Here is a 26,591-nt window from a genome sequence, read left to right as displayed (position 1 = left end):
GCCTCGTAGCCAGCCTGTTCCATCCCTGGCCCCGCAGTCAGCCTGTTCCATCCTGAGCCTCGTAGCCAGCCTGCTCCATCCCTGACCCCGCAGCCAGCCTGCTCCATCCCTGACCCCGCAGCCAGCCTGCTCCATCCCTGACCCTGCAGCTAGCCGGTTCCATCCCGGGCCCCGTAGCCAGCCTGTTCCATCCCTGACCCCGCAGCCAGCCTGCTCCATCCCCGACCCTGCAGCCAGCCTGTTCCATCCCGGGCCCCGCAGCCAGCCTGTTCCATCCCGGGCCCCGCAGCCAGCCTGTTCCATCCCTGGCCCCGCAGCCAGCCTGTTCCATCCCTGACCCCGCAGCCAGCCTGTTCCATCCCGAGCCCCGCAGCCAGCCTGTTCCATCCCGAGCCCCGCAGCCAGCCTGTTCCATCCCGAGCCCCGCAGCCAGCCTGTTCCATCCTGGGCCCCGCAGCCAGCCTGTTCCACCCCGGGCCCCGCAGCCAGCCTGTTCCATCCCTGACCCCGCAGCCAGCCTGTTCCATCCCTGACCCCGCAGCCAGCCTGTTCCATCCCTGACACCGCAGCCAGCCTGTTCCATCCCTGACCCCGCAGCCAGCCTGTTCCATCCCTGACCCCGCAGCCAGTCTGTTCCATCCCTGACCCCGTAGCCAGCCTGTTCCATCCCTGACCCCGCAGCCAGCCTGTTCCATCCCTGACCCCGCAGCCAGCCTGTTCCATCCCTGACCCCGCAGCCAGCCTGTTCCAACCCTGACCCTGCAGCCAGCCTGTTCCATCCCTGACCCCGCAGCCAGCCTGTTCCATCCTGGGCCCCGCAGCCAGCCTGTTCCATCCTGGGCCCCGCAGCCAGCCTGTTCCATCCCAGGCCCCGCAGCCAGCCTGTTCCATCCCGGGCCCCGCAGCCAGCCTGTTCCATCCCTGACCCCGCAGCCAGCCTGTTCCAACCCTGACCCCGCAGCCAGTCTGTTCCAACCCTGACCCCGCAGCCAGTCTGTTCCATCCCTGACCCCCACAGCCAGTCTGTTCCATCCCTGACCCCGCAGCCAGTCTGTTCCATCCTGAGCCATGCAGCCAGCCTGTTCCATCCCGAGCCCCGCAGCCAGCCTGTTCCATCCCAGGCCCCGCAGCCAGCTTGTTCCATCCCTGACCCCGCAGCCAGCCTGTTCCATCCTGGGCCCCGCAGCCAGCCTGTTCCATCCTGGGCCCCACAGCCAGCCTGCTCCATCCCTGACCCCGCAGCCAGCCTGTTCCATCCCTGACCCCGCAGCCAGCCTGTTCCATCCCGAGCCCCGCAGCCAGCCTGTTCCATCCCGAGCCCCGCAGCCAGCCTGCTCCATCCCGGGCCCCGCAGCCAGCCTGTTCCATCCTGAGCCATGCAGCCAGCCTCCTTCTCTCCTTCTGCCTCCCTGAATTCCTCTCTTTTTCCCCACTACACTCAACGACACTGGTGTTTGCTGCTCCTTCAGAAACAGTTTCTCTCCCACATTTCCTGTTGATAGGCTCACAAGTGAGCCTATCCCTATCAGTAGCAAACACGGGTGTGGAACGCCCTGTATTTGGAGGAGCAGTTCCTTTTAAAATATTCCACTCCACTTATCCATCTGACTGGCATTCTGAACAGTGGCTCCATGGGCCACATAGAATGGCATCAGAGGCCACAATCCAGTCTGTGGACCACGCGTTGGATAGGCCTGATTTTGTACATTGAATTTGCTACATTTAAAATCACATAAAGGTATGGAGAAAAACAGTTGTAATAATGCATGATGCCACTAAACATCATGATGACATGGGCACAGTAATTTAATTTTCCAAATTCCATCAGATGTTAAAAATGTGACCTGAATCATATCAATTTTACTGCAGTAGTGCTTTGGTCTAGTCTGAATCTCACTGACAGCGCAGGTACACTATGTTCAGAATATGCAATCAGCCTTAATTGGAGCAACAACCACAACAAGTGACTCAATTAGTGGTTAGCATAAAATATTTAACACCCGAAGAAGCCACAGTTCTTCAACTCCCAAACTCTGTAGAATGGCAAAAACATCACTACAGTCCTAAACATTTGTTTGCCATCTGTAACAAAACAGTATTAAAATCCTTGAATCAGTTTAGCTCTAAGACCCGAACTAAAACATGCTTTCTTTGTACAAAAACAAAAATTGCTGGAAAAACTCAGCAGGTCTGACAGCATCTGTGGAGTGGAAGACAGAGTTAATGTTTCGAGTCTGTATGACTCTTCTTCAGAACTAAAGAGAAGTAGAGATGTGGTGAAATATATACTGTTAAAGGGGGTGGGTCAGGTGAAGCTGGACAGAAGGCCAGTGATAGTTGGGGGCAAAGGAGAGATTGCAAAAGATGTCATAAACAAAAGGGCGAAGGAGTGTTGATGGTGGTGATACTGGCTAAAGGAGGTGCTAATGGTGACATTAAGAGTAGACATCAGGATGAGCAAGTGACAGATGGCTCTAGTGGGGGTGGGGTAGGGGGAGGGGACGGTGTGGGAAAAAAGATCGAAATAGGTTATAAGGTGGGGATAAAACAATGAATGGAAATAAATTTTTAAAAATAATAATAGAAGTAGGTGGAAAAAAATATATATATAAAAACTAAAAAATAAATATTGAAAAAAGGGGGATCAAAAAGGGGTGAGGATGGAGGAGAGAGTTCTTGATCTGAAGTTGTTAAACTCAATGTTAAGTCCAGAAGGCTGTAAAGTGCCTAATCAGAAGATGAGGTGCGGCTCCTCCAATTTGCGTTGAGCTTCACTGGAACACCGACTCACCCTATCTCTATCCACACTCAATGCTTTCTTTATAAATCTTTTGTCTTGCCTCACACTGAACACAGAACTCCTCTCTTAACCATAGAAACTTCATCTTTCACTCACAATGTGTAATGTGTGTCCTATTTACACCAGATACTTACTGCATACCCTCTGATTACCAAACAATGTTTCTTTTTACTATCCACACGGGTACATCAATATTTCATAATAATTCCAACAAGTAATTTCCTACTGATGACTCCAGCACAGCCATCATATTTCATTAGTTTAACCATGTCTCACAAATCAATAGTGATTACAGTTCCATTCAAGCACAAATAATGTCTTTTCACAAAATATTGTGTATATAATACAATTTTACAATCTGAATTTCTAAATTTGTGCTTTGCTGATTACCCTTTAACCCTACAAGAACTGCAATAGTATTTTTCCACCAACTTAAAAGCGAAAATAGTTTTATGGCTTTATGATAAAAATTGTATGTTTTAAAACCTGGAACATTTGACATGCAGTAGAATTATTTGTCTCCTTCATACCGGCAACTAAAATTTTCTAATCTTATTGTTTATTTTGATTATACCACAACTCTGTATCTCTATATTAGCTGCCCAAGAACTAATGAAAGCATCATTTCTCCAGTCCTGTATCTATTTACTCATCTGAATAAACACAAATGCTTGATTTATTAAGTACTAAGAAATAAAAACATTATTGATTAAAGTTTGTCATTCTAATCACATCATTAAACACTGTTTGCATCTGGGTATGTCTATGTTTTCACCACAATGAACGTTGAACATTTGTACACAGCAAAAGTCCAGCATTTTTTCAGCCTAAATATACTATATCTTAGATAAGATTTGATTAATCATCAACCCTTCTTCCATATTTTGAATTGATTGGTTGGTTAGTTGCAACTGACAGATCAAGTATACAGGATTTAAAATGTTCTGGCCTGGCCAGATTAGTTATCAGCTCCTTGACTGTAATCAATAGATAATGGCAGCGAAATCTCAGGGGGGTGCTCAGTAATTATTGCAGCAGCAGCTGGGTCAATAATATCAATGCGATTCCTGTGTAGAAATTTACGCTGTGTTTGAGAGGAATTGACTGGCAATGTGTCCTGTGACACATGGTAAGATATGATATTGCAAGGGCAGCAAAATCAGAACACAGCTTACCCATGGCATTGATGTCTCTGCACTGGCAGTGGAGAGAGCTGGGCTGAGTGATTTTATTTTGAAGTTGGGGCAGAAATTAATCCAGGTGATGGGGATCTCGCTAGCCAGCTGGAGAACCAGCGGGAGCCCCACATTGCCTCCATTGGGAAAACCCAACATATTAAGTGTTCATCAGGGGCCCAGGAGTGGAAATCCTGCCTCCCAAGAGCTGCCGGACAACAAGCAGCTGTCCATTTTAAGCAGCGCCACCAGGAGTGGTGGCAGCTGCCAACAATAAATCCACCCAGGCCCAAGATTAACAAAGTATCCAAGGCCAAAGGTGAGGGCCAGAGGAATGGGTGTCAGGGGAGAGAAGGAGGTTGGTCGTAGACAAGGGCACGGGGGTGGTTTTCGGTGCCCCCTCCCTCGCCCCCACCACCCATTCCTTTTGTCGGGTCCCTTGATCATACACTGAGTGCCTTTGATGGGCCCCATTGGAAACTCATAAGCAAACCCGTCAAGGGTTTGCTTTTTGGGCTTCCTGCATGGTAACTCCTGCCGATCGTTGAATACCAAAGGTAGTGGGATGAGACCTTTAAGTGGGCATTAATTGAGGCTGCACTGGAACTCATGGGCGGAAGATGCATCAGGTGTATCACAACTGCCAAGCTGGACAATATGCTCCACAATCATATTGGCCAATTTGCCCTCTTTTTCTCTTCTCATTGATCTTGTTACTGAGTGGTATTGCTTTACTCGCTTCTCTCTGCTAACTCTTGTAACTAACTACCAACTCTTGCCCCTCCATTCTCTCTCCGATCCATCGCAAGAAACCGGTCTATTTGCAACAGAGGAAGGGGAGGAGAGCCCTGCTGAAGAGATACCATACTCCTTCACCCTTGCAGGCACCGACTCAGAAACTGGCGCCCCAGACATTTTAGGAAGTGAGTTAGAAGAATTCTCGCTGGGAGATGCATTGAGCACCATTGTGCAGGATCAAGGACAGGGGGTTATGGCCCAGGACTCAGCTTTCCATGGGGTAATGAGGGAGCCCGCATCTTAGCCCTGCTGAAGAGGACATATATATTGGGTTCAAGGGCCCAGACAATAGGGGACAATGGTTGTGCGCTACCAACTTACCAAGTGTACTGAAGTGTTTGCGAGCCTGAGCATAGAGTCAGGCAGTATGGAGGAGTCTCCAAATTGTCTGGGGTCATCATGAAGGGTAGCCAAACATGGAGCATTTGGTTATCCTTATTCACAGTGCAGCAGGGCCCTCAGTTATGGAGAATTGATGCAAGCCTGCTGTCATTATAGGTCTGGGTTTGAACATCTCCAGCTTCTGGTGCATGAAGGAAGGCAACAAACCATTTCTGAATCCTGTTCTCATATAGAACATGCGAGTGGCAGTGGTGCCATGGGAGAGGCAGGTGCAATCTTCTCTCAGGATAACATTATGTCTGCTTCCTGCAAATCCCTGAACCAGTGCCATGCAGGTGCCAGGCAGCCACTTGAGCTAGGCTGCCCTGGCTGCCAAGAGACTGCATACAACAGCTTGGCCTTCTCTGGACACAGATCCTCGAAGTGACCCACCACAGCATCTTAAATATCTACAGTGGATATCTTCCATCTTTAGCCATTGTGGTAACACGTAGTATGAGCACCAGATTAAGCAATTGAACACTTAAGACAGGCACTAGGGTTTGCACTAGTTTGACCTTTAGTGACCTGTTAATTAACTTTTCAATTCGGAACAATTTGGAACCAGGGTGCAGAATTTCTTTGGATTGGGGTTTGACCATCCCTGGTGAAATAATTGCAATGCTCATGCTGGTGTTCAAGTTGAAGACATTATTCTGGACGACTGTGTCTGATTGTAAGAGGGACTGTTGGTATCAGGGGTGGGGAATGAATAACCATTAATTTATTGCCATAAAGCCCTAGCAGATGGCAGTACTGCTAACTTTTGCTCTTGCTCTGGATCCTCATCATCCTGCTGTTCTCTCTGCTCCTGCATCTCCATTTCTTCCTGCTCAGGTGGCTGCAAGGGTTGCCATCTCTGTAGAGCAAAGTTGGAGAGCATGCAGCAAAATGTAACAAATCTGGAGACTCTCAGGACTATAATCCACAGGGCTTCCATGTCTATCCAAATAGGGAAATAATTGTTTCAGGATGCTGATGGTTTGCTCAAACAGCGCTCTGGGAAAGATTTGGCTCTAATTTGTCTGTACTTGGACAAATTTGTTTGTACTTGGATTCCTGGTAAGTGTCATGAGCCACGTGCTCAGTGTCTCCAAACAGCTGGTCTGGTATCCAATGATCAGGATGGTAGGGAGTATTGAAGACTAGAGCAGGATAAAGGCATCATGACAATTGCCAAGAAACATACCAGTGATCTGCACAACACATTATCAATTGACACACACCAGCTGAATATCAAGTCAATGGAGGGCTTTCCTATTGCCAACACAAATAAATATTGGCCTAAAATCCCACAAGCAGTAAAAAACAAATAACCGGAGACTTATCCGAATGCAGCTGAGGATGCCTGTAAATAATGTTGGTTCAACCTTCTTCTAAATGTTGCCACCAAGGATTTGTGGGTGGGTTTTAGAATGAGAGGATGCTGCATCCCAAATGTACTTTGTTACAAAAGCAATTGATTCCTCAATCATTCTGGAGTTATTCAGCACGAGAATCGTATTGCTGCAGGTATTACTTGAAACTTTTTTTTAAAGTATTTGCATAAAGTGCAATCATGAACCATGGGAAAATGCCAGCTGTGATTTATGATCATAAAGTCCTTTCTTGCCATTGATGTTAATTTTGAAGCCAAAAAATTGCCGTAAATCATACAGCTGAATAAAATCCTAATAATAAAATACTTACACTGCATTACTCACAATAAGAAGGAAGATTAGCTGTCTTTGCTATGTAACACACATTTTATAAGGACCACTTATTTATGGAAAATAATTGAAATTGCATTTGTTTTGCAAGTTTTCAGTTAATAAAAATAACTGATGCAGAATGCTCCTGCAATCCTCAAAGCATCCAATTGTCTTTACAATTGTTTAACTATTTGCACATCACATACCCTGTAGTTTGAGGATCATGTGTTACATTTGATAGGCTATTGGTTCAGTTTGAACAAGACAGATGGATCATCAAACTTTGAGCCAGAAAGAAGCATTTGAATTTTGCCATCTATCCCAAAGTGCCAAGAAATGTTACCATTCCCATTGCTTGCTCTTTCTTTCTACCTTTTGTAGCACACCTACCTTCAGGTAGCTTTTAATCATTACACATGTATAGGTCAAACATAACCCATTTTGGGCTTCACATATTCACACCTTTCTGCTTAGCTTCTATCTGCAAATCTACTGTTCCTCATGATAAAATGAATTACATACACATACACTTCACTAACCATTTGTCTAGTTAGCAATGATTGCGAAGTTTATAAGTATTGAGGTAATCTTCTAAAATATCTACACTTTTATAAAATAAACGGAATCCAACTTTCTGTGCTATGTAGAGCTTGCCTTACAAGCTCACACAGGAGGGATTTTTAATATTAAAATCCAAGACTTAAACCAGAACTTAAGAATCTAGCGAATGAGATATTAAACTGAGGCCCTTTCAGCTGGGCTTAAAGGACCCCAGGCACTACTCAAAGAAGAGCAGGGGAGTTCTCCCATTTTCCTGGCCGATATTTATCCTCAACCAACAGCTAAAACAGGTTACCTGGTGAGTGTTTCACTTATGTCTTTGGGAGGTTGCAATGCACAAACTGGATGGCATTTTTCCTACATCACTAGTGTCTACACTTCAAAAGTATTTAACTGATTGTGAAACAAGCTACGGCATAGGGCATCTTGAGGTTGTGAAAAGCATTATCAAAAACATTTTTTCCTACTAATAAATGGTACTTACCTTTAGAACTTACTCCATTAAGGGCACTTATATTATCCATAATCATCTATTACATGACCTGAATGACATTTTTTAGAGCCACAACATTTAAGCTCTTAAGCATTTTGTTTTGAAAATGCCAATGGTGTGCTATGATACCATTAGCAAATATTTCAGTTCAATGCAAATTCATTTGGTAGATTATATAGTATGCTGTCATACTGACAATCAAGACAACCAAAAATTATACTTTTAGGTATTTTTAGAAGCTTATAGTTTCCATAATGCATAGCATCATGATTGCTTGAAAGCATATGAGTTCCAGCTGTCTGACCTCTAATAGCCTAAATGTCAGTCTATCATCCACAAAAGTAACCTGAATCAATACAGCATGTTTTCAAGTCTTACCTAGGATAGCAACAACTTCGTCATCTTGTATTACTTCCAAGGACCCAGAAACCACAAAGCAAAGGTTGTCCACACTTTCGCCTGCATGGTAAATTAAATCTCCTGGAGCACTATGTATGGTTTGAAACTCTATTGCCAGAGCTCGGAGACAGCCATCACTTGCAAGTCTAAATGCTGGGTGCTCTTTGAAGACTTTGCGGTTTAAGTGGACACAAATGTCTGCTCGCATATCCTTAGGGCAAATTTCTAGAACCTATAGAGAAATATACAAATAGAATTAATTTTTGCTTCATAATTTATTAAAAGCCTACTATATAATTTTGTAGATGTCATACACTATACAGAAAGAATCTTGCGTACGAGCTAAATGGAACATATTCTTCTGTAATGTACAAGTAATTATATCTGCACAGAACAATCCATGCATTTTTGGTATTATTCAATCCTACTTAACCTGTGAATATAAATGGAATTAGCAAAATCTCATCAATTCTTTCATGCTTCCTCCATACAATAGAGAAGAACAGGACATTTGTTTTTACTACATCACTCAAAGAGTCAGGAAAATTATAAGAATCACATAACAATAATGCAATTAGTTCAGCAATGCTATATATATTAAATACAAGTTGCTAGAAATCATTGTTGTTTGTTAAGAAGTGTTTCAGCATTACAGGAATATAATATGTAATTAAGTACCGTGTTATTCAAGATTAATATATATATCTTTTTCTTGGCATGTAGCGAAAATCAGCTTCAACATACAACTTAAGGTATTTGCCATTTATTTGTGCTCCTTTTAAAAGTGATCCTTTTAGAAATGAGGTTGCCTAAATGACATAAATTCTGACTACATCATGGTATTCTTGATCAGTACAATATAAAATCATGTACTAACTACAAGATTATGAAAAGAAAAACACGCTTGCTAAAAGGACGATACATTGCAAAAAAAACTCTCATTGCAGCTTTGGTACTTCAAAAACAAAATAATGGAATGGGGCACCAATGTTAAATTGGAAAAAATGTGCAGCTTTCTGTTACTCTTTGCTTAACATATTCCTAGAGATAGCCTGCAACTAAGATGCAAGACATGGAGACAATATAATGATTTATTCATGATGTATATTCTAGAAGCAAGTTGCAACTAAAAAAATCAATACAGTTACGGACAAGTGAAATCTGTGTTGCTAGAGCCACACTTCAACTGCATAGCTTGCAACAGTACATACAATAGCATATTCAGTTTGAGATTCAAGTGGGTTTCAATTAAATAGTAGCTCATATATTAAATTATATTTACTTGTAGAATGCTAGAAGTCAAAATTCTTGCTTAATGTCCAAAAGTTTCCCCTTTGCCTTGTAAGGGAACGAACCTCTGCCTGCACCTTAGGAGACAAATAATTGCAAAGGGGCAGAGACAGGGACAGAGATTCTTTATTCCAGTAATTATAGATCCTTAGGCTTAATGAATGGGCAGAAATGCACCAGTTGTTGAGAGTACTAGCCTCCATCAGGCAAATTAGCTGGACTCCAGAAGACAAGGATGCTTTTTTTGCAAGGCACAATGGCTGAGCTGGCCTGAGCGATCTCCCTCCCAAGCAGGCAGGTGAGCACAGGAGTTTCTGCCTGTCATGGGTAGACTTGAAGTGGTACTAATGTAATAATGTGCCCTCCCATAGATCTCTCCGAGCTCTGCTGGGAGAAAAGAAGGATACGACAGTTGGACTGCTGCACGTTAGAAGGCAGTGATGGCTGACTCGATGGGCCCTTCAGAGACATCAGCTACTGTCTCATGGGATTGAATTTTCGCACAGAGGCAGGAAACAGGAGCCAGCTGGATCAAAGCACACCTCCAGGGGAAAGCTGATTAAAGTTAAGATTTTTGCGTAGGGAAGTCCTTAATTGGCATGGAGAATTTCTTGTCCACTTAGAGCCAGTGGGCGAGAATGGAGGTGGGTCAGATGAAGAGTGGGACTCACTTAGATACAAGATGACAGCCATCACTGAGACTGCTGGTTGTCCTTTGTTTTGTGCCATACCCTTCCACCACACTGGAGGGAAGCAGGTCACAGGGGAGCAGGAGACCTGGCACCCGCAGTATGGCTGCCCCTCGCTTCATCGATACCGAACCGGGTCTAATGCTGAAGGTTGTGAGGGAGAGGAGGGAAGTCCTTGTCCTGGAGGAGGCCACCTCGCTGTTCAGCATCATCTCCCTCTGCCTCCAGTTCCACCACCCCTCTTACCTCCTACTCCTCCCTGGATGACCTGTCTCCTACCAGGCCCTCACCATTTCAAAATCCATACTTCTCTGGAGGGAAATGTTATGGAGAGCACAGCAGCCACTGCAATGACTGGGATCTTTGGAGAAGGATATTGGAGGGGACTACCTAAATGGTTCAGGCACTGGAATCGCATTTTTAGAAGCCTGACGGCCTGCCCAACGATTGTTACACTGAGCAGGTGGTATGGGTTGTATCACCTGTGTCTGGGGCTCCCATAAGGAGGTGAGTAGCTATCTCTTCAAGGGACATCCCTTGTTCCCAAGGATCCATCCATATATTTTGGAGATTGGAGTGAAGATCTGAGGCAGCTTGGACTGCTGGGGGATAAAGGAGCCATGACAGCTGAGAGGAAAGTAAGCACACACATTGAGGAAGTTCTTGTTGTGGTAGCAGACCAGTTGGACATTGAGGGAGCAAAGGCTCTTTCTGTCACTGGACGCCTTGATGGGTGCAATCGATGATCCCCTGCATCAGGGTAATCCAGTGATGGAGGTGAAACCCAATGCCCTCTGTCCCTGCAAGGTTCCATCTGCCCTTAAATGAATGAGCTCTCCTGCTCTGGGAAAGAGGACATCAGTGACCAACGAGATGCAATTGTGTGCAGCTATTTGCAAGATGCCACTAAGGTCTGTAACTGATCCTTGGAAGGAGCCAGGAGCGAAGACCTTCAAGGCAAAGGTGGCTTTGATAACTACTAACAGGGCTTGGTGTTGTGCTGGTCTCCGGTGATGAGGGCACAGATCTTTGTGACTATCTGTTTGGAGAGTCACAGCCTCCTGTGGCACTGGTTCTTACTCATCTCCAGGCAGCTCTGTCTTTGGCAGTAGATCCTGTGTTGAGGATTCGGCCTCTGTTGTCTTCAAGCCCCTCTTTCCTCTCCCTGCCCTCCTTATGCCTGGGGTTTTGCTCTTCCTACAGAGGATGTTGTTCCTCATCATCATTGAACCCAATATCTGACTGTCATATCCCTGTTGCCAGCTGGAGCCATCTTTCTGGGCAGGTGGTCACCCAATTCACCTTAGCAGCCTTGCCAACTGCTCCTCTGCTCCTGCAATGTCTGGAGTGTGCTGACTCCATTCAAAGCTTGGGTGCTCAATTCACATTCTCCCTGCCACCTGTGCAGCACCATGGCACTCCCTTACCAAGTGCCCATTCCCCCTTTGCCCCACTGGCCCTCTTCTGGGGTTGGCGTGATGCCCTGGGGCAGCCATGGCTGGCTGCCCACTCTTTACCTGCCTCCCTTCAGCTAATCAGTTTCTGAAGGGGCGGGAAACCTATACACCCCTTTAAACATTTAAAGTTACAGTTCCGGATTTCCATCCTTGAGACAGGTGGCAGGAGTTGTGCCCACAAAAGTGAGATCTTCATTGCCAGGGAGCTAATTCGGGCTGGAATTGGGCCATTCAATCCAGGGAGAAGTTTGGAGGCAGCCACAGGGGCTGCAGGTGTGGAGGTGGCCTGTTTAAAAGGTTCACTTCAGTGCTGTGGGACTTTGTCCCAGTTAAAATAAAAACACAAAGGCCCTCCAGATCTCACCCCTCATATCCCCTCACCCTCCAAAAACTCCCCATGCCATCTCATGTCCCCCGCCTACCTCCTAAGGCCCCTCATGTCCTCTATGCCAAGTTCTGCTTTTCCACCCATCCGCTATGGCCCTCCATACATCCATGCCAAGCCATGGTACTTCCATGCCCAATAACCCACTATGCACTGTCTAGAACCAATGAACCTTTTTCTGCCCTGTAGTATGTGTAAAAAAAAAAGCTTTGAAAAAAATAATTCATTCATAATTTTCTCAGGTACTCTGATCTCTGTTATTAATTTCAAAAGGTTTGTTTACACAAGGTTAAGTGATTTCAAGGGTTTGTGGTTTTTGTTATTGATATTGTAAAGGATCTGGATGATTGACACTTATATTTGATTGTAGTGAAATAATTTTTTCAATATAGGGGAAAGTTATAGGGGGCATGAGGGGCCATAGGGGGTGGGTAGAAGGACAGAGCTGGCATAATAGACATGAGGAGGACCTTCTGAACTTACCTTTTAAAAGATCCCCTCATTCAGACCAGGGTTCACGACTCCTCTGAGGGGCTGTGAACCACGACTCTTTAAAAACCTGGCCCCAATCCATGAAAATTGTGGAGGAGTAGGATATGCCTATCTCCGCAATGGAGCTGGCCAAGTCAGGAGTGCTGGATGCAGGCTTTTGACAGGAGCCACCCTACACCTTTTAAAGGCACTCCCAAAAATCAGACAGCCCAGGAATGGGGTCAAGAATCCCAGATTCGGGGCCCACCCACCATTATTAAAGGGAAAATACAGGCCTTAGCCTTGAATGGCTCCTAAAGAGCTTTTAAACAGTGTGAATTGGCCTCTAATGAGAGGAGAATGGGATTCCTGCCCTGCCCTCCACCACCACAACTCCCCTCCATCCTAGTGATTATTGCCAGTGCTGAATTGATGCACCACCCAATGCTGGTATTTTTGGTGAGCACCCTCTTCAGTTCCCAGTCTATGTTTTCAGAATAGCAATGGGGGAACTTTACTACAAAGGCATAAAATTTGCTGTGTCCATTGGTTTCAATGTGATTTTGTAATTGAATAGGAATCTGAATCCACTATCTCTTTGAGGAAAGCTCTAAGTTAAAAACTACATAAATAATTAGCATTATGGGACTTCACATGTTGCTTGATTGTTGTTGAGTCCAAGTTTAAAAGTGGTATTATGCTTCTGTTAGCCTCAAATATAATTGAAACATGCATGTTTGAAGTAAGGAGAATTAAAAGGAAGGTATTAAAAGAAGAAAATTACTGCACAATGTTATTCTGAGATCCAAAGACTCAAAGTAAATTAGAATTTTAATCACTGAACTGTGACACCTATTTTCTGCTATGCTGGCAGTTAATGAGCATACAGCAGGAATTTGAAGAGGCAATATTCATAATTCAACTTTGCACTTGAAAGGGAGTCTCCACGGTATTCAAATCTTTATTAAGCAACTACAAAGGGCCAGCTGTTCTGTTACAAAGTCACACTGCAATTTGGAAGCCAAAAAATCACCGAAGTGAATCAAAATCAGTTCTCAAAGTATCCCTAGTCAAGATTGGAAAGGAAACTAACATAATATAATATTCTCTTTCACGTTTAACCATCATCCAACGAGAGCATTAAAATGTATTATTCAATTATTTTTATGGCATGTTGTGCAATCCATTTTGAGTAATCTGCATGAGCAGCATAAAATTTGTATTGCTTAGTTAGTGCACCTGGAACAAATTTTCAAAATAGAATTTTAAATGAAATATTCGTCATGTCAGTCTCAGACTCTGAGGGGGGAGAACTTATCCCATGGCAGGCGGGCTGGGTAGGAGCGGGTGGGGGCAGGCGCAGAGCCGAAAGAGTGCAGCAATGTCCCTGAGGCACTGAGCTGGAGATTGACTCAGGGAGATTGAATGGATTAGAAAATTTTTTAAGAAAAAAAATTTTTTTTAAAAAGCCCGTGGATGAGCTTTCCTGAAAAACGCAAAGGCCACTTGGGCTCTTCACCTGCGCGACAACCTTAAGGTTGGATGGGCAGTGTTCTTAACAAGTGTAATTACTTTTTTAATGGCCTTAATAGGCCGTTGACAGTTCGGCAGGTGCACAGCCACCTCCAGCGCGCGCCCGCCAAATGAAATATCGAAATGACGTGCGATAACGTCAGGACCCAAGCCCAACGTCATTGCGCGTCATTTTGTGTGTCGGCATGTCGGGCCCGCCCCCGCACGCCACCCAGAAGATTCAGTCCAGTGCTTTTGAGTACTTATTTAGATAAGGCACTTAAAACCTTATCAGAACAATAATCAGATCTCCCAACAATGGCATTGCTCACAAGATGGCAAACAACAAGCTATCTTATAAGAGGTACAGTTTCTCTTATAACACAAGTGTTACTATATAACACACCAATGAGTGTACCTATCAATTCCATGCTTACATTGGGGTTCGATACTCAAGGGCAGAATCTTCTGTTCAGCGTGCGGGGAAAGACCCCACACACCGACACGTAAAATGACACGCAGTGACATCAGGCATGCATTCCGATGTCACCGCGCATCACTCTGACCTTCTGTTCGGCAGGTGCACACCGGAGTCAGCTGCACACCCGCCAAACTGTCAAAGGCCCATTAAGGCCATTAATGAACTAATTAAAGTAATTACAAAAAGCTAAAAGCTACTGCGGATGCTAGAAATCCAAAACAAAAACAGAATTACCTGCAAAAACTCAGCAGGTCTGGCAGCTTCGGTGGAGAAGAAATCAGTCAACGTTTTGAGTCTTCATGACCTCCCCCCCCGCCCCCCCCACCTTAAACCAGCTTATATTTCATCTTTCTCCTAACTATGCTTCAGTTCTGCCGAAGGGTCATGAAGACTCGAAACGTTGACTGATTTCTTCTCCACCGATGCTGCCAGACCTGCTGAGTTTTTCCAGGTAATTCTGTTTTTGTTTTGTAATTAAAGTAATTGTCAGGGTTGCCCTTCACATTTTTCACGGAACCTCATCCACGAGCAGGATGAGTTTTAATGAAGGGTTTATTAATTAAATAAAATTTTTAATGAAAATTCATAAACATGTTCCAGCTCATGTGACACTGTCACATGAGGGGACATGTCTGAATCATTTTATTTTTTTATTTTTTCCATCTTTATGACTGAACTTGATCTCCCTGAGGCACGGAGCTGCCTCAGGGAGATTTCTGCGCTCTTTCGCGCACATGCGCAAAAGAGCACAGGCCCCGGCTCTCCCTCTTCCCCCTGCTCACACAGGTAGCGCTCAGCCCTTCCAGGTGCGAGTCACGCTGGGCAGGCCTTAGTTAGCCCGCCCACATAAAATGGCGGCGCATAAAACCTTATCAGAACAATAATCAGATCTCCCAACAATGGCACTGCTCACAGGATGGCAAACAACAAGCTATCTTATAAGAGGTACAGTTTCTCTTGTAACACAAGTGTTATTATATAACACACCTATGAGTGTACCTAGCAATTCCATGCTTACATTGGGGTTCCATGCTCAAGGGCAAAATCTTCTGTTCAGCATGTGGGGGAGGACCCCACACACCGAAGCGTAAAATGACACGCGGTGATGTCAGGCGTGCGTCCGCACATGCCCGCTCCCAACTGGCCCACCCGACGGGGAGAAAATTCTCCCCCAAATGGAGTTCAGATTTTCTGGCCGAAGCTCAATTCAACTGACATCAGGATCAGTGACTTTACCTTTTGTTCTCCAAGGATGTTGCTCATGGAGAACATTAAAACAAATCATTCCTCCCTTCCCTCAGCTGTCTCTCATTCTTCTGTACCAGCCAACAATTTGCACGTTGCACTATTTGGGGTAGATTTTGACTTTGTGTAATAATGTAAAATGGGTGATAGCAAATTGGACTCAAAACTTTACACTACCGCACAAAATCAAAATCTACTCCCCTGTCTGGCTCTCACATGTTCCTTTACCTATGTACTCAAGGTTGGATCTCCTTCCTTTTTAAAACTCAACATGGTAGGCAATATGTAACAGATTCAAATTAGATATGAGGATCAGCCAGAAAAAGAATGCCAGTAAGTAGAGGAACACTCAAAAGCAAAAGAGGAAGAATAGGCTGGGGGTTCAGTTTGGGAGGCAGTAAAGGTGCGAGAACCAGGTGAAAGCAGAAGATTGAGGCTTGGGAGAGTGTTGGGCGAGGTTGATACCCGATAGAGTGTGAAGTACATCTAGACACATAGGTATGGAACTTGGGAACCAAACACCGAGCCCATACCTCAAGCAGGATAACTCTGGGCAAAATTTATAAGTACAGGATGTGTAATTTTATGATCAAGTTTAATTTTTGCTAAGTATTTGAGTTTTTATGCTTGTAGGTTGTACTTTTTACCTGTAGGTAAGTCTGTAAGGAGATAACAAACAGCAAATGAAATAAATCAAAATTTAAGCACTTTTTGATTGAGTGAGGAATGATGCTCAAGACTCTTCCCTGCTTGTTTTCAAATAGGCCTATAGGATCTTCTACATCTACCTTAACAGAGCCTTCATTTAACATCTTGCGTAAAAGACAGCACTTTCAACAATGCAATATTCCCTTGGTACAACTGTGGAACGGCAACATAAATTATGTACCCAAACCCTAGAGTGGTGTTTAATCCTATGACCTAACTCAAAAGGTAAGAAGTGACGATGACACTATTATGTCAAAATATACTGCAGAAGCATTAGAAAAGATGTGCATATTTTCTGTTTAGTTTCTGTACCTTTTCTGTATCAATTCCTTTAGACATCGACCAAGTAGAAACAATGTAGTCCATGACACGCTCACTCAGGCCCTTGGGCACCTGATAAAGCTTCAAAAAGTCTCGGACACAGTTCAACATCTCGTGGTACCTGTTGCTATTCGCATACATTTGCTGGAAGATCGTTGTCACGTTACCAAAGATGGTCGCATACAGAAGAGCTGCAAACAAGAAAAGAACAGATCAGATTTTATCAGCAAATTAACAGCTACAAAGTGAACGTAAAGGCAGTGTTGAAGAAAGAACAAAGTATTCAGAGTGGGGAACTTAGATTTTTATTGTTACTGCCTTAACTTTTCATTGTGAACATTAAGATCAGAAGGTTAACCGGACTAAATAAATCCTACAATGGAATACAGCCCACAAATGATGTGGAAAAGGTGCCATTTGATGGGATAGGGAAAAGTTCAATGGGGTACGAATAGGCAAGATCCAGTACCAAAGCAGAAAGTAAAATACAGGAACATAGGAATTACTAGACAATAAAAGACCAAGGTCCATCTAGTTTGCTTTCTACTCACCTGTCAGTTATATGATATAATAATAATAGAGTTGGTGACAGAGAGTTGTAATCAATTTATATCAAATAGTTTACGATAGACCCAGGTATAAGATGAGGAAAACCCCACTGGTGAAAAGCTTTAGAAACGATGGGCAGAATTTTCGGGTCGGTGAGCGGGGGCGGGGCCCACTCGTCGATGTGTAAAATGACGCACGGTGACATCGGGCGGGCATCCCGACGTCACCATGTGTCATTCAGATTTTCAGTTTGGCGGGCACACAGCCGAGTCAGCTGTGCGCCCGCCGAACTGTCAAAAGCCTATTAAGGCCTGTTAAAAACTAATTGAAATAATTAAATGAGCTGACCGTCCAATCTTAAGGTTGGCGGGCAGGCAAAGGGCCCAGGCGGCCTTCACATTTTTCATTGGACCTCATCCAAGGGCGGTATGAGGTTTCATGAAATGTTTAAAAATTCAATAAAAATTTTCAAAAAAATTCATTGACATGTCCCAGCTCACATGAGGGGGCATGTTTTAAAAGTTTTTAATTGCTTTATTTTGATGTTTAAAACTTAAACAGATCTCCCTGAGGCACCCCTGTGCCTCAGGGAGATTTCTGCGTTCTTTCACGTGCATGCGCAAAAGAGCGCAGGCCCTGATTCAGGGAATCCACCCTCCCGCCCGCACAGCGAACGCTCAGTGCTTCCGGACAGGTGTCACGCTGGGCGGGCCTTAATTGGCCCGCCTACATAAAATGGCAGCCCGGCCCCGATTGGGAGCGCCAATCGGGTTCGCGCCTACCCCCGCCCCCCCAACAGGGGGAAACCGCTGCCCCATAAGTCCAAAGTTACCTGTTCCTCCCACGTTGTGTTATACTTATCCCTATGTGTCTTAAATTAGTCATACATTATATCCAAAGGTATTTTCTGATTCCTTTATTGTATATGAATATTATCAAACAAAAGACTGCAAATGGAGAGAAACACACTAATGCTACTCGAAAATTGCTTTAGGTTATCATTATATTACTACTTCAATATTATTCTGAAATAATGATGACTAGTGATACATGTGTATGTTTGGGAGCATCGGTCACAGGTGAAACCTTGGGCAGAATTTTGCCTTCAAATGGCATGTGGGCCCCATCGACTCGGTGGCGGGCGTACAGCTGAAACGGGGCCCGCCGCCATTTTGAATGGGCGGGCCAATTAAGGCCCGCCCAGCGGCCTGTCCGACAAGAAGCTATGCGCTTCCTGTGCGGGGGGTGGAGGGAATCCCCAACTGTCAAAGTGCACTTTTTCGCGCATGCGCACAAAAGAGCACACTGCTCCCTGAGGCAAAGTCCTGTCTCAGAGAGTTTAGTGGCAGGTAAGTAAAGTCTAAAAATAGAAAAATATTAAAATTATTAACATGTCCCCCTCATGTGACAAAGTCACATGAGATGGGACATGTTAATAATAAACACTTAAAATTTATTACATTTTTTAAAAATGGACATGAAACTTCATCCCGCCAGTGGATGAAGTTTCATGAATAATCTGGAGCCCGCTGGAGCTCCTGGCCTGCCCGCCAGCCTTAAGGTTGGATGGGCAGGTATTTAATTATCTTAACTGGCCTGTCAATGGCCTCAATTGGCCATTGACAGGTCGGTGGGTGGACAGCTGATTTCGCTGTCCGTCCGCCTTCCTAAAAATTTAAATGGCCCGGGATGACGTCGGGGATTCCTCCCGACGTCATCCCGCGTCATTTTCCCCTCGGCGAGCGGGCCCCGCCCCCAAATCGCCGAGGGGGAAATCCTGGCCCTTGTATCTGACAGTCTGTTTGTACCAGCAGGAAAGCAACCAGCTGTTCGCTTAACTATTTTCTTTCAGACAAATCCTCAGGGCAATGGCAATCTGGAGGACAGTAGCAACAGCAATCACACTCTCAATGATAACAGCAGCTTGGGAGGTGCCCACCATGAACATCAATAAAGCCACCTGTCTGCATCCAGGACAATACGTGCAGCTACCTAAAGGAGGGAGCAGAAAGTGGACAACGAAACCGAGCATTTCGATTTCTCAGAGTCACTACCAATGTTATTCAGGTTATATTATCGAAAGGGGACAGTCTGACTCAGGTAACTTTGCCCTGGCTTTTACACTAATGACATGGCTGGAAATGTGGACTTAAAGGGAGTGTACAACACCTGCTTGGTGTGGTATCTGTGTTCAACACAGGAATGAACATTACGGTGGGATGGACTAAACTGCCTTCATTTGTTTGGGAGTCCAAATTAGAGGGACAACATTGTCAAGAGCAATGTGTAAATGTTGTTCATCAATTTGGTCGTAATGATATGGGATGCTTTAGTTTGTCAACCTGTGGGTATCAGGAACCCATTAAACGCCCAGCCACCATGTCACCACCCCTGGATGGGATAATTAGAATTGGGAAACCCAAAGTGAGATTACATGACGTTGCAATGGGTACGCTGGAGGTGACCTACAATTTCACCAACCTCAACCTGGTCTTACTGGTGGATTGGGCAAAACAAAAGTTACAGCACTTATGCCTCCCAGGTAGCAAAGGAAACTGCAGGAGGACTGCGAGTCGCAGCACAGGGAACTAAGTAAAAATTTCAGCTATACAAGTTCAGGGAGAAGGTATACTAGGGAGTTTTTTAAAAATCAATACGACTGACCCACAGTCTAAGGGGAGGTCATGTGACATGGTGGCTTGGGACGCGATAGATAATGTTAGGTATATTGAAAATATAAGATTTGGTACAGCATCTCAATGAATATATCAGGCTGTGGAGAAATTAGATCTTATCAATTTACAGGAACAACAACAGGGATTCGTAGTTACACAGCCTGTTATAGGAAGCAAGAGACACAATAAAATTTCTGATGAGTATAACACAGGAACATACTAACGGAACATATGGGAGGGGTATAAATTTGAATCCCTGGGAGTGGTAAAGGATAGGTGGGTGTACCAGATAGGATCCCGTGGGCATACGGTCCCAGGGCAGAATGGCACCCTCCTAATAACAACACCAGAATGTTGTACTGACTCCCAGCATTACATCATCTCCTCCTGTAATACCCTGAATCCCATTAGTAATGATTCTGCCATCGTGGTGTCGGTTAAACCTCCTGAAGGGGCCTTCAAGGAAGTCCAAACCTCTCCTACACAGTGGTGTTTTCTGACGGACAGGACGAGATTCATATATGAAGGGTTACAGTGTGACAATAACCACACTTTCTGCTTAAAGATCACTGACTCCTTTACTGTGGGGGGCTTTCACGTTGCAGGTAGGGCCCTCACTGGCTATGTATTCAGTCCATGGTGGAACGGTACGTTAAACATCGATGACACCCCGGGTCAAATGGCTCGGGTAGCAGTGGAAAGGGCCCGATCACTACCAGGAAGGTAATGTAACAAAGCCGTCAAGCAATCAGGGGAAGGGTGCAGGTGAATCTGGACACCGGAAAGGCTAGGAGATCGAAGACTCAACCAGTAATCAATCGGGCAAAGATGGCGAAAACGCAGGATAACTGATAGAAAGTAGGGAAGAGTAACAGCAGCCGTTGCGTCTGTTGTGGTCTTAATAGTTAGTCTCTGTATTTGCTGTTATCAGAGACTGACGGTATCCCAAGCAATATGGATGGTAACGCTGGCCAATAACGGTTAAATCTCGGTATCCACTGCAACTGAAGCTCCCCTCCCATGGAATACAAAAATCAGTAACATTTATGAGGATTTCATAATTTAATGAAATTATGGTTCCAGGCCTAACTTAGGTCAATAGAGCTTAGGCAAAGCTGTAAGAGAACAGTAGAGTAGCACCATTCGCTACTCCTCAGATACTGAAGCAGTCCATGTCCAAATGCAGCAAGACCTGGACAATATCCAGGCTTGGGCTGACAAATGGCAAGTAACATTCGTGCCACACAAGTGCCACGCAATGACGATCTCCAACATGAGAGAATCCAGCCATCACCCCTTGACTTTTAGTGGCATTAGCATCATTAAATCTCCCACTATCAACATCCATTGACCAGAAACTGAACTGGACTAGCCATATAAATACTGTGGCTACAAGAGCAGATCAGAGGCTAAGGATCCTGTGACGAGTAACTCACCTCCTGACTCCCCAAAGCTTGTCCACCAACTACAAGGCACATGTCAGGAGTGTGATGGAATACTGTCCACATGCCTGGATGAGTGCAGCTCCCACAACACTCAAGTAGCTTGACGCTGTCTAGGACAAAACAGCCCTCTTGATTGGCATCACATCCACAAACATTCATTCCCTCCACCACTGACGTACAGTAGCAGCAGTGTGCATCATCTACAAGATGCACTGAAGGAATTCATCAAGGCTCCTTAGATAGCACCTTCCAAACACATGACCACTGCTATCTAGAAGGACAAGGGCAGCAGATAGATGGGAACACTCCAAGTTCCCCTCCAAGTCACTCACCATCCTGACTTGGAAATATATTGCCATTCCTTCACAGTCACTGGGTCAAAATCCTGGAACTCCCTTCCTAACAGCACTGTGGGTGAACCTACACCACATGGACTGCAACAGTTCAAGAAGGCAACTTGCCACCACCTTCTCAAGGGCAACTAGGGATGGGCAATAAATGCTGGCCCTGCCAGCGAAGACCATGTCCCGTGAATGAATTTTTTAAAAGGCGGTGGAGACAGGGTCACTGAATATTTTTAAGGCAGAGGTAGATAGATTCTTGTTAGGCGAGGGAATCAAAGGTTATCAAGGGTAGATGAGAATATGGAACTCGAAACATAAATAGATCAGCCATGACTTTATTGAGTATGCTTAAGGGGTCAAATAGCCTACTTCTGTTCCTATTTCGTATGTTCATATGTTTGTATGTTTGTATTCTACCTCCCCTTCCCCACCCCTCTCTCCCTTCCCCTTTTCCTTCCCCTCCACTTTTCCTCCCCCTCCCTGTTCTCCCCTCCTCTTTCCCCTGTCCCCTCTCCCTCCCCTACCCTTTCCTTTCTCCTCCATTCTCTCCTCTCCCCTTCCCTACTTCCTCCTCCTTTCTCTACGCTCCCATCACTCCCAACCCTCCCTTCTCCTCTCTCCCCCTCCCACCTCAACCCCATCTTTCCCCTCACACTCTTTCTGCTGACAATGCCAGCTGTCTCCATTCAGGCCTCCTTAAAGTGGATGGGGGGCCTCCTCCTGCAACACTCCGGGGAGAGGACTTCCCACCTCTTCTTTACGGCCTCCAGGAGGAACTCCAGGTTTGCATCAGATGCCCTACCCCAGGTTCCAGGCCCCCGATATATTCCAAGTTTCTCTGAATGTATGATTTGCAAACAGATGATACAACAGTGAAACTGTTGCCACAGTAATGCCTGCCGTGGTCTCTTCATATCAGGCCAACACTTGAGCACACCAACTCCGTTCCTGCCCCTACAGCTGATAATTGTCTACCAAGCCTATCTCCAGGTCAACTAAGAGGGCGCCCAGTGAAGCTTGGGGTCAGTAACTGCTTCCGCCCAGGGGGGTGGGTTCAGATTCTGGAAACATTCCCAAATTCCCTTTCCCAGGGAAAATCATTTGCCACTAAGACAACCTTTATATTCCAAATCCTGTGGTGCCAGGGCTTGTTTCCAGAGTCCTGGCAAACTGCAAGTTCCCTCCATAATGATGTAATATCAAAGAATCCCTCCATGGAGTAGAATCTTCTGTTCGGCGTGCATGAGCAGAAAAGGCAAAGGAGGGAGAGGGGACAGGGGAAAGGGGAGGGGAGAACAGGGAGGGGGAGGAAAAATGGAGGGGAAGGAAAAGGGGAAGGGAGAGGGGGTGGGGAAGGGGAGGTAGAATACAAACATACAGCGCATAAAATGACTTGCGGTGATGTCGGGTGTGCATCCCAACATCACCACGCAGCATTCTGATCTTCCGTTCGGCGGGCGCACACCAGAGTCGGCTGTGCGCCTGCCGAACTGTCAAAGGCCTGTTGAGGCCATTAATGAACTAGTTAAAGCAATTGTCAGGGCTGCCTGTCCAACCTTAAGGTTGGCGGGCAGGAGAAGAGCCCAGGCAGCTATCGCATTTCTCATGAAACCTCATCCACGGTCGGGATGAGGTTTCATGAAGGGTTTATTGATTGAATAAAAATTTTAATGAAAATTCATAAACATGTCCCAGCTCATGTGTTACATGAGGGAACATATCTGAATAATTTTTTTTTTTATTTTTACCATCTTTGACACTGAACTTAATCTCCCTGAGGCAGCTCCATGCTGAGAATTCTGCGCTCTTTCGCGCACATGTGCGAAAGAGCGCAAGCCCCAACTCTCCCTCCTCCCCCGCCCGCACAGATTGCGCTGAGCACTACTGGGCATGCGTCACACTGGGCGGGCCTTAAGTGGCCCGCCCACGTAAAATGGCGGCGCGCAGATCAAGGGCGGCGATCGGTTCTGTGCGCGCCCACGCATGCTCCTGACCAGAAAATTCTCCCCATGATTTCAAACACATGTGGACAGATTCCAGTTCTGTCAAATTCCAGGAATACTGCCCCAATGTGACCAAGTGAACAAAGCCCTTGACAATCACCAGTGTTAAAAAAAAGGACTCTGCACATTGCTACTAAAGTACAGATTTGCCCCGGTGCATATATACGCCATTCCCGCTCCTCATTACTGCCAAATATCAGATGTCAGCCTACACTTGATGCATGTTACATTCCATTACGACATATATAAGCTGTAAAATGGTAATAGACTAAAACTAAATTCACAGGTAATAGATATAGATATAAAGGAAAATTCCCAGATTGTCATTTATTTGACAACTTTAAGTCAATGACCCTGATAAGCACCTCACCTTTTTATATAAAATAGAAATCACCTCTCACTGTGAGCAGGGCTCGTAGGATATAACAGCAAATACAGGCAATCTTTGAGAAATGTTAATCGCACTTTGATTATCAACATGCAAAGCTTCCTGTCACCTTTGAGTTTAAAAAAGAGCAAGAGCCAGTTATTTAATTTTGGTTTCTCCTTCCCTCTCATTGACCTCAGAATCTCCTCAAGAGCCTCTAGTGCGCCTTGGGAAGATCCTGAGACACAGCAATTAGATAATGTCACCTTAAAGGACCATAACAGATACTCTCAGCTGCCTCTTAATAACAAAAAATGTACTGTGTGCTACACGGTGCAATGTCCCTATCTTTATCTAACAAGTGCACCCTCTGATTTACCATGAGCAATGTCAGTGGAGATCAGGGGCAAACCCGCATCGAGCAGAGAGAAAAATAGGTGAGGGGGAAACCAGAATTCCGAACCTGTGACTCAATTCCCGCCAACCGTTATTTTAACCGGCATGGGAAATGTGATGGGTCACAACCCGACGTGCACACGAACTGACATCGGGACTGCGTGGAGTTTGATATTTTCAGTGAGGTGAGTGGGTTTTTGAAGCTTATGTGAACCATGTCAGGTCAGAGGTCTGTGAAACATGGGGGAAGCCTGTTCTGGAGTTGTGAACCTTTTGACAGGTAACTGTAAAAGTCAGTGGAAACTTCACATGTCATAATTAGATGATGTATGAAAATGTAAGTATATTTTTTAGGCAGTGATTGACAATAGAGCTTTGTTTTTAAAAGGTAAGTGACCATTAAATTCACCAGCATTGTGAAGGTGTTCAGATGCGTTAGAGTACATTACCCACTGCATAAAATACTCTTCTGAATTCAACAGCATTGAGATCAAATTTTAACATGTCATTTGGGCCTCTTTACGTTAATTCACAGCCCAACCATCTGTTGAACAGTTGGCTGTGTTACAATCTTCATTAGAGAGCACTAGCATTTAAAAAAAACACAGAAGAAATCCAAAATCCCAGTTATTTACTGAAAGGATGAAGTCACAAGATTCCGCAATTTAAAACAGAAGAATTTTAACTATACAAGGGTCAAAGAAAGCAACACTGAAAAATATCTCAAGTACTCTTTTGTAACTCTAAAACCCAGAATCAACATAGGTTAAACATGAATTAACAGGCAAATTATAGTCAATTATAAATTATAAACTACACATTAAATGGCAGATACAATTGAGACAGGAAATACAAATTAGCTGAGCAATTTACTCAGCGTATAGGTCATCAAACCCAGTCACAAACTCCTTCAAAACTCAGTTTTCCTCACAAAGAATTTCAGCTCCTTATTTTTTAAGATTTAACTCGATCCTCAGCCGATAGCAGTGCACAACCAACCCGAGTTCCACAGACACAGTCTTCACCAAAAATGGCACATATCTGCAGAACCTCCTCAACTCTGCTTTTGACAGCCTGGATGTTGTAACCCCACCAATGTTATCTTCAAGTAACAGAAGCAGCTGCAGCAACTGTATCTTTGCTTATTCTCAGCTTCTGGATCTAGCCTCTACCTTCTCAGCCTCTCTGGGCTACACCACTAGAATCTTCACCTGCTACTGAGCTCTGAGGGCTCCCTGTGTCCTTTTATAAGATTTCAACCAGGTTCAGTCTCCCCAGATGTTTTGGTTTCCAATCTTAGTTTCAGTCTTAGTTTCCCTTTTCAGTTTCCCTTTTCAATTAGGGTCTGTCTCAAAAAAAAAACAAGCCTTGAAACCATGGAGTCCATCACATTTTTCCCTTTGGGAAGAAGAAAGTTTTACCGCTGTAAAGGTTTCTTTGCAACAATTTTGAAATAAAGCAAGTTCTTTTCGTCCCAAACATTTTAACAAATAGGTATTACATACTGTACAGCTAACCTTTCCATATATCACAATTACACATACTGTATTTACAAAATTATAAGGGATTAACCAAAGCAAAAGCAAGTAAATGTAACAATTAGGATTAGCAGGATTCATATATCATAGAAATATCATTACTCTGAGTCTGCCTTCTCTCCAACGCCCCTTCTTTAAACTCTGGGCAGAGCATCAACAATTACATTGTTTTTCCTGGTGATATGCTCAATTTTTAGGTTGAAGGGCTGCAGCATCAAACTCTAGTGTAACAACTGAAGATTCTGCACGTGAAACTTCTTCAAAAATACCAGTCGATAATGATTAGTGTAAATTAATGTGTCTCTCCTTGACTATTTGAAACATATACTTCAAAATGATGAAGAGCCAAGACAAACACTTCCTTCTCAATTGTGGAATATTTTCATTGATGTACATTAAGTTTTCTTGAGGAATAAC

The 26,591-nt window shown here is 44.6% G+C and overlaps 1 protein-coding gene across 1 annotated transcript in view; it reads right to left on the bottom strand.

Annotated features, from left to right (window-relative positions):
- kcnh1a (potassium voltage-gated channel, subfamily H (eag-related), member 1a) overlaps positions 1–26,591 on the bottom strand; it is a 311,195-nt gene that overhangs the window by 173,874 nt on the left and 110,730 nt on the right. The window contains exons 8-9 of the mRNA XM_078557611.1: positions 16,849–17,048; positions 8,278–8,530 (exon numbers count right to left, since the gene is read on the bottom strand). Of these exons, the coding sequence (XP_078413737.1) occupies positions 8,278–8,530; positions 16,849–17,048 (453 nt within the window). The remainder of the gene's footprint in view (positions 1–8,277; positions 8,531–16,848; positions 17,049–26,591) is intronic.

This window comes from Cetorhinus maximus, chromosome 14 (genome assembly GCF_964194155.1).
Source record: "Cetorhinus maximus chromosome 14, sCetMax3.hap1.1, whole genome shotgun sequence".
Taxonomy (NCBI): domain Eukaryota; kingdom Metazoa; phylum Chordata; class Chondrichthyes; order Lamniformes; family Cetorhinidae; genus Cetorhinus; species Cetorhinus maximus.
The sequence above is the reverse complement of the archived record's forward strand: the minus strand, read 5'-3'. Positions and strand labels throughout refer to the sequence as shown.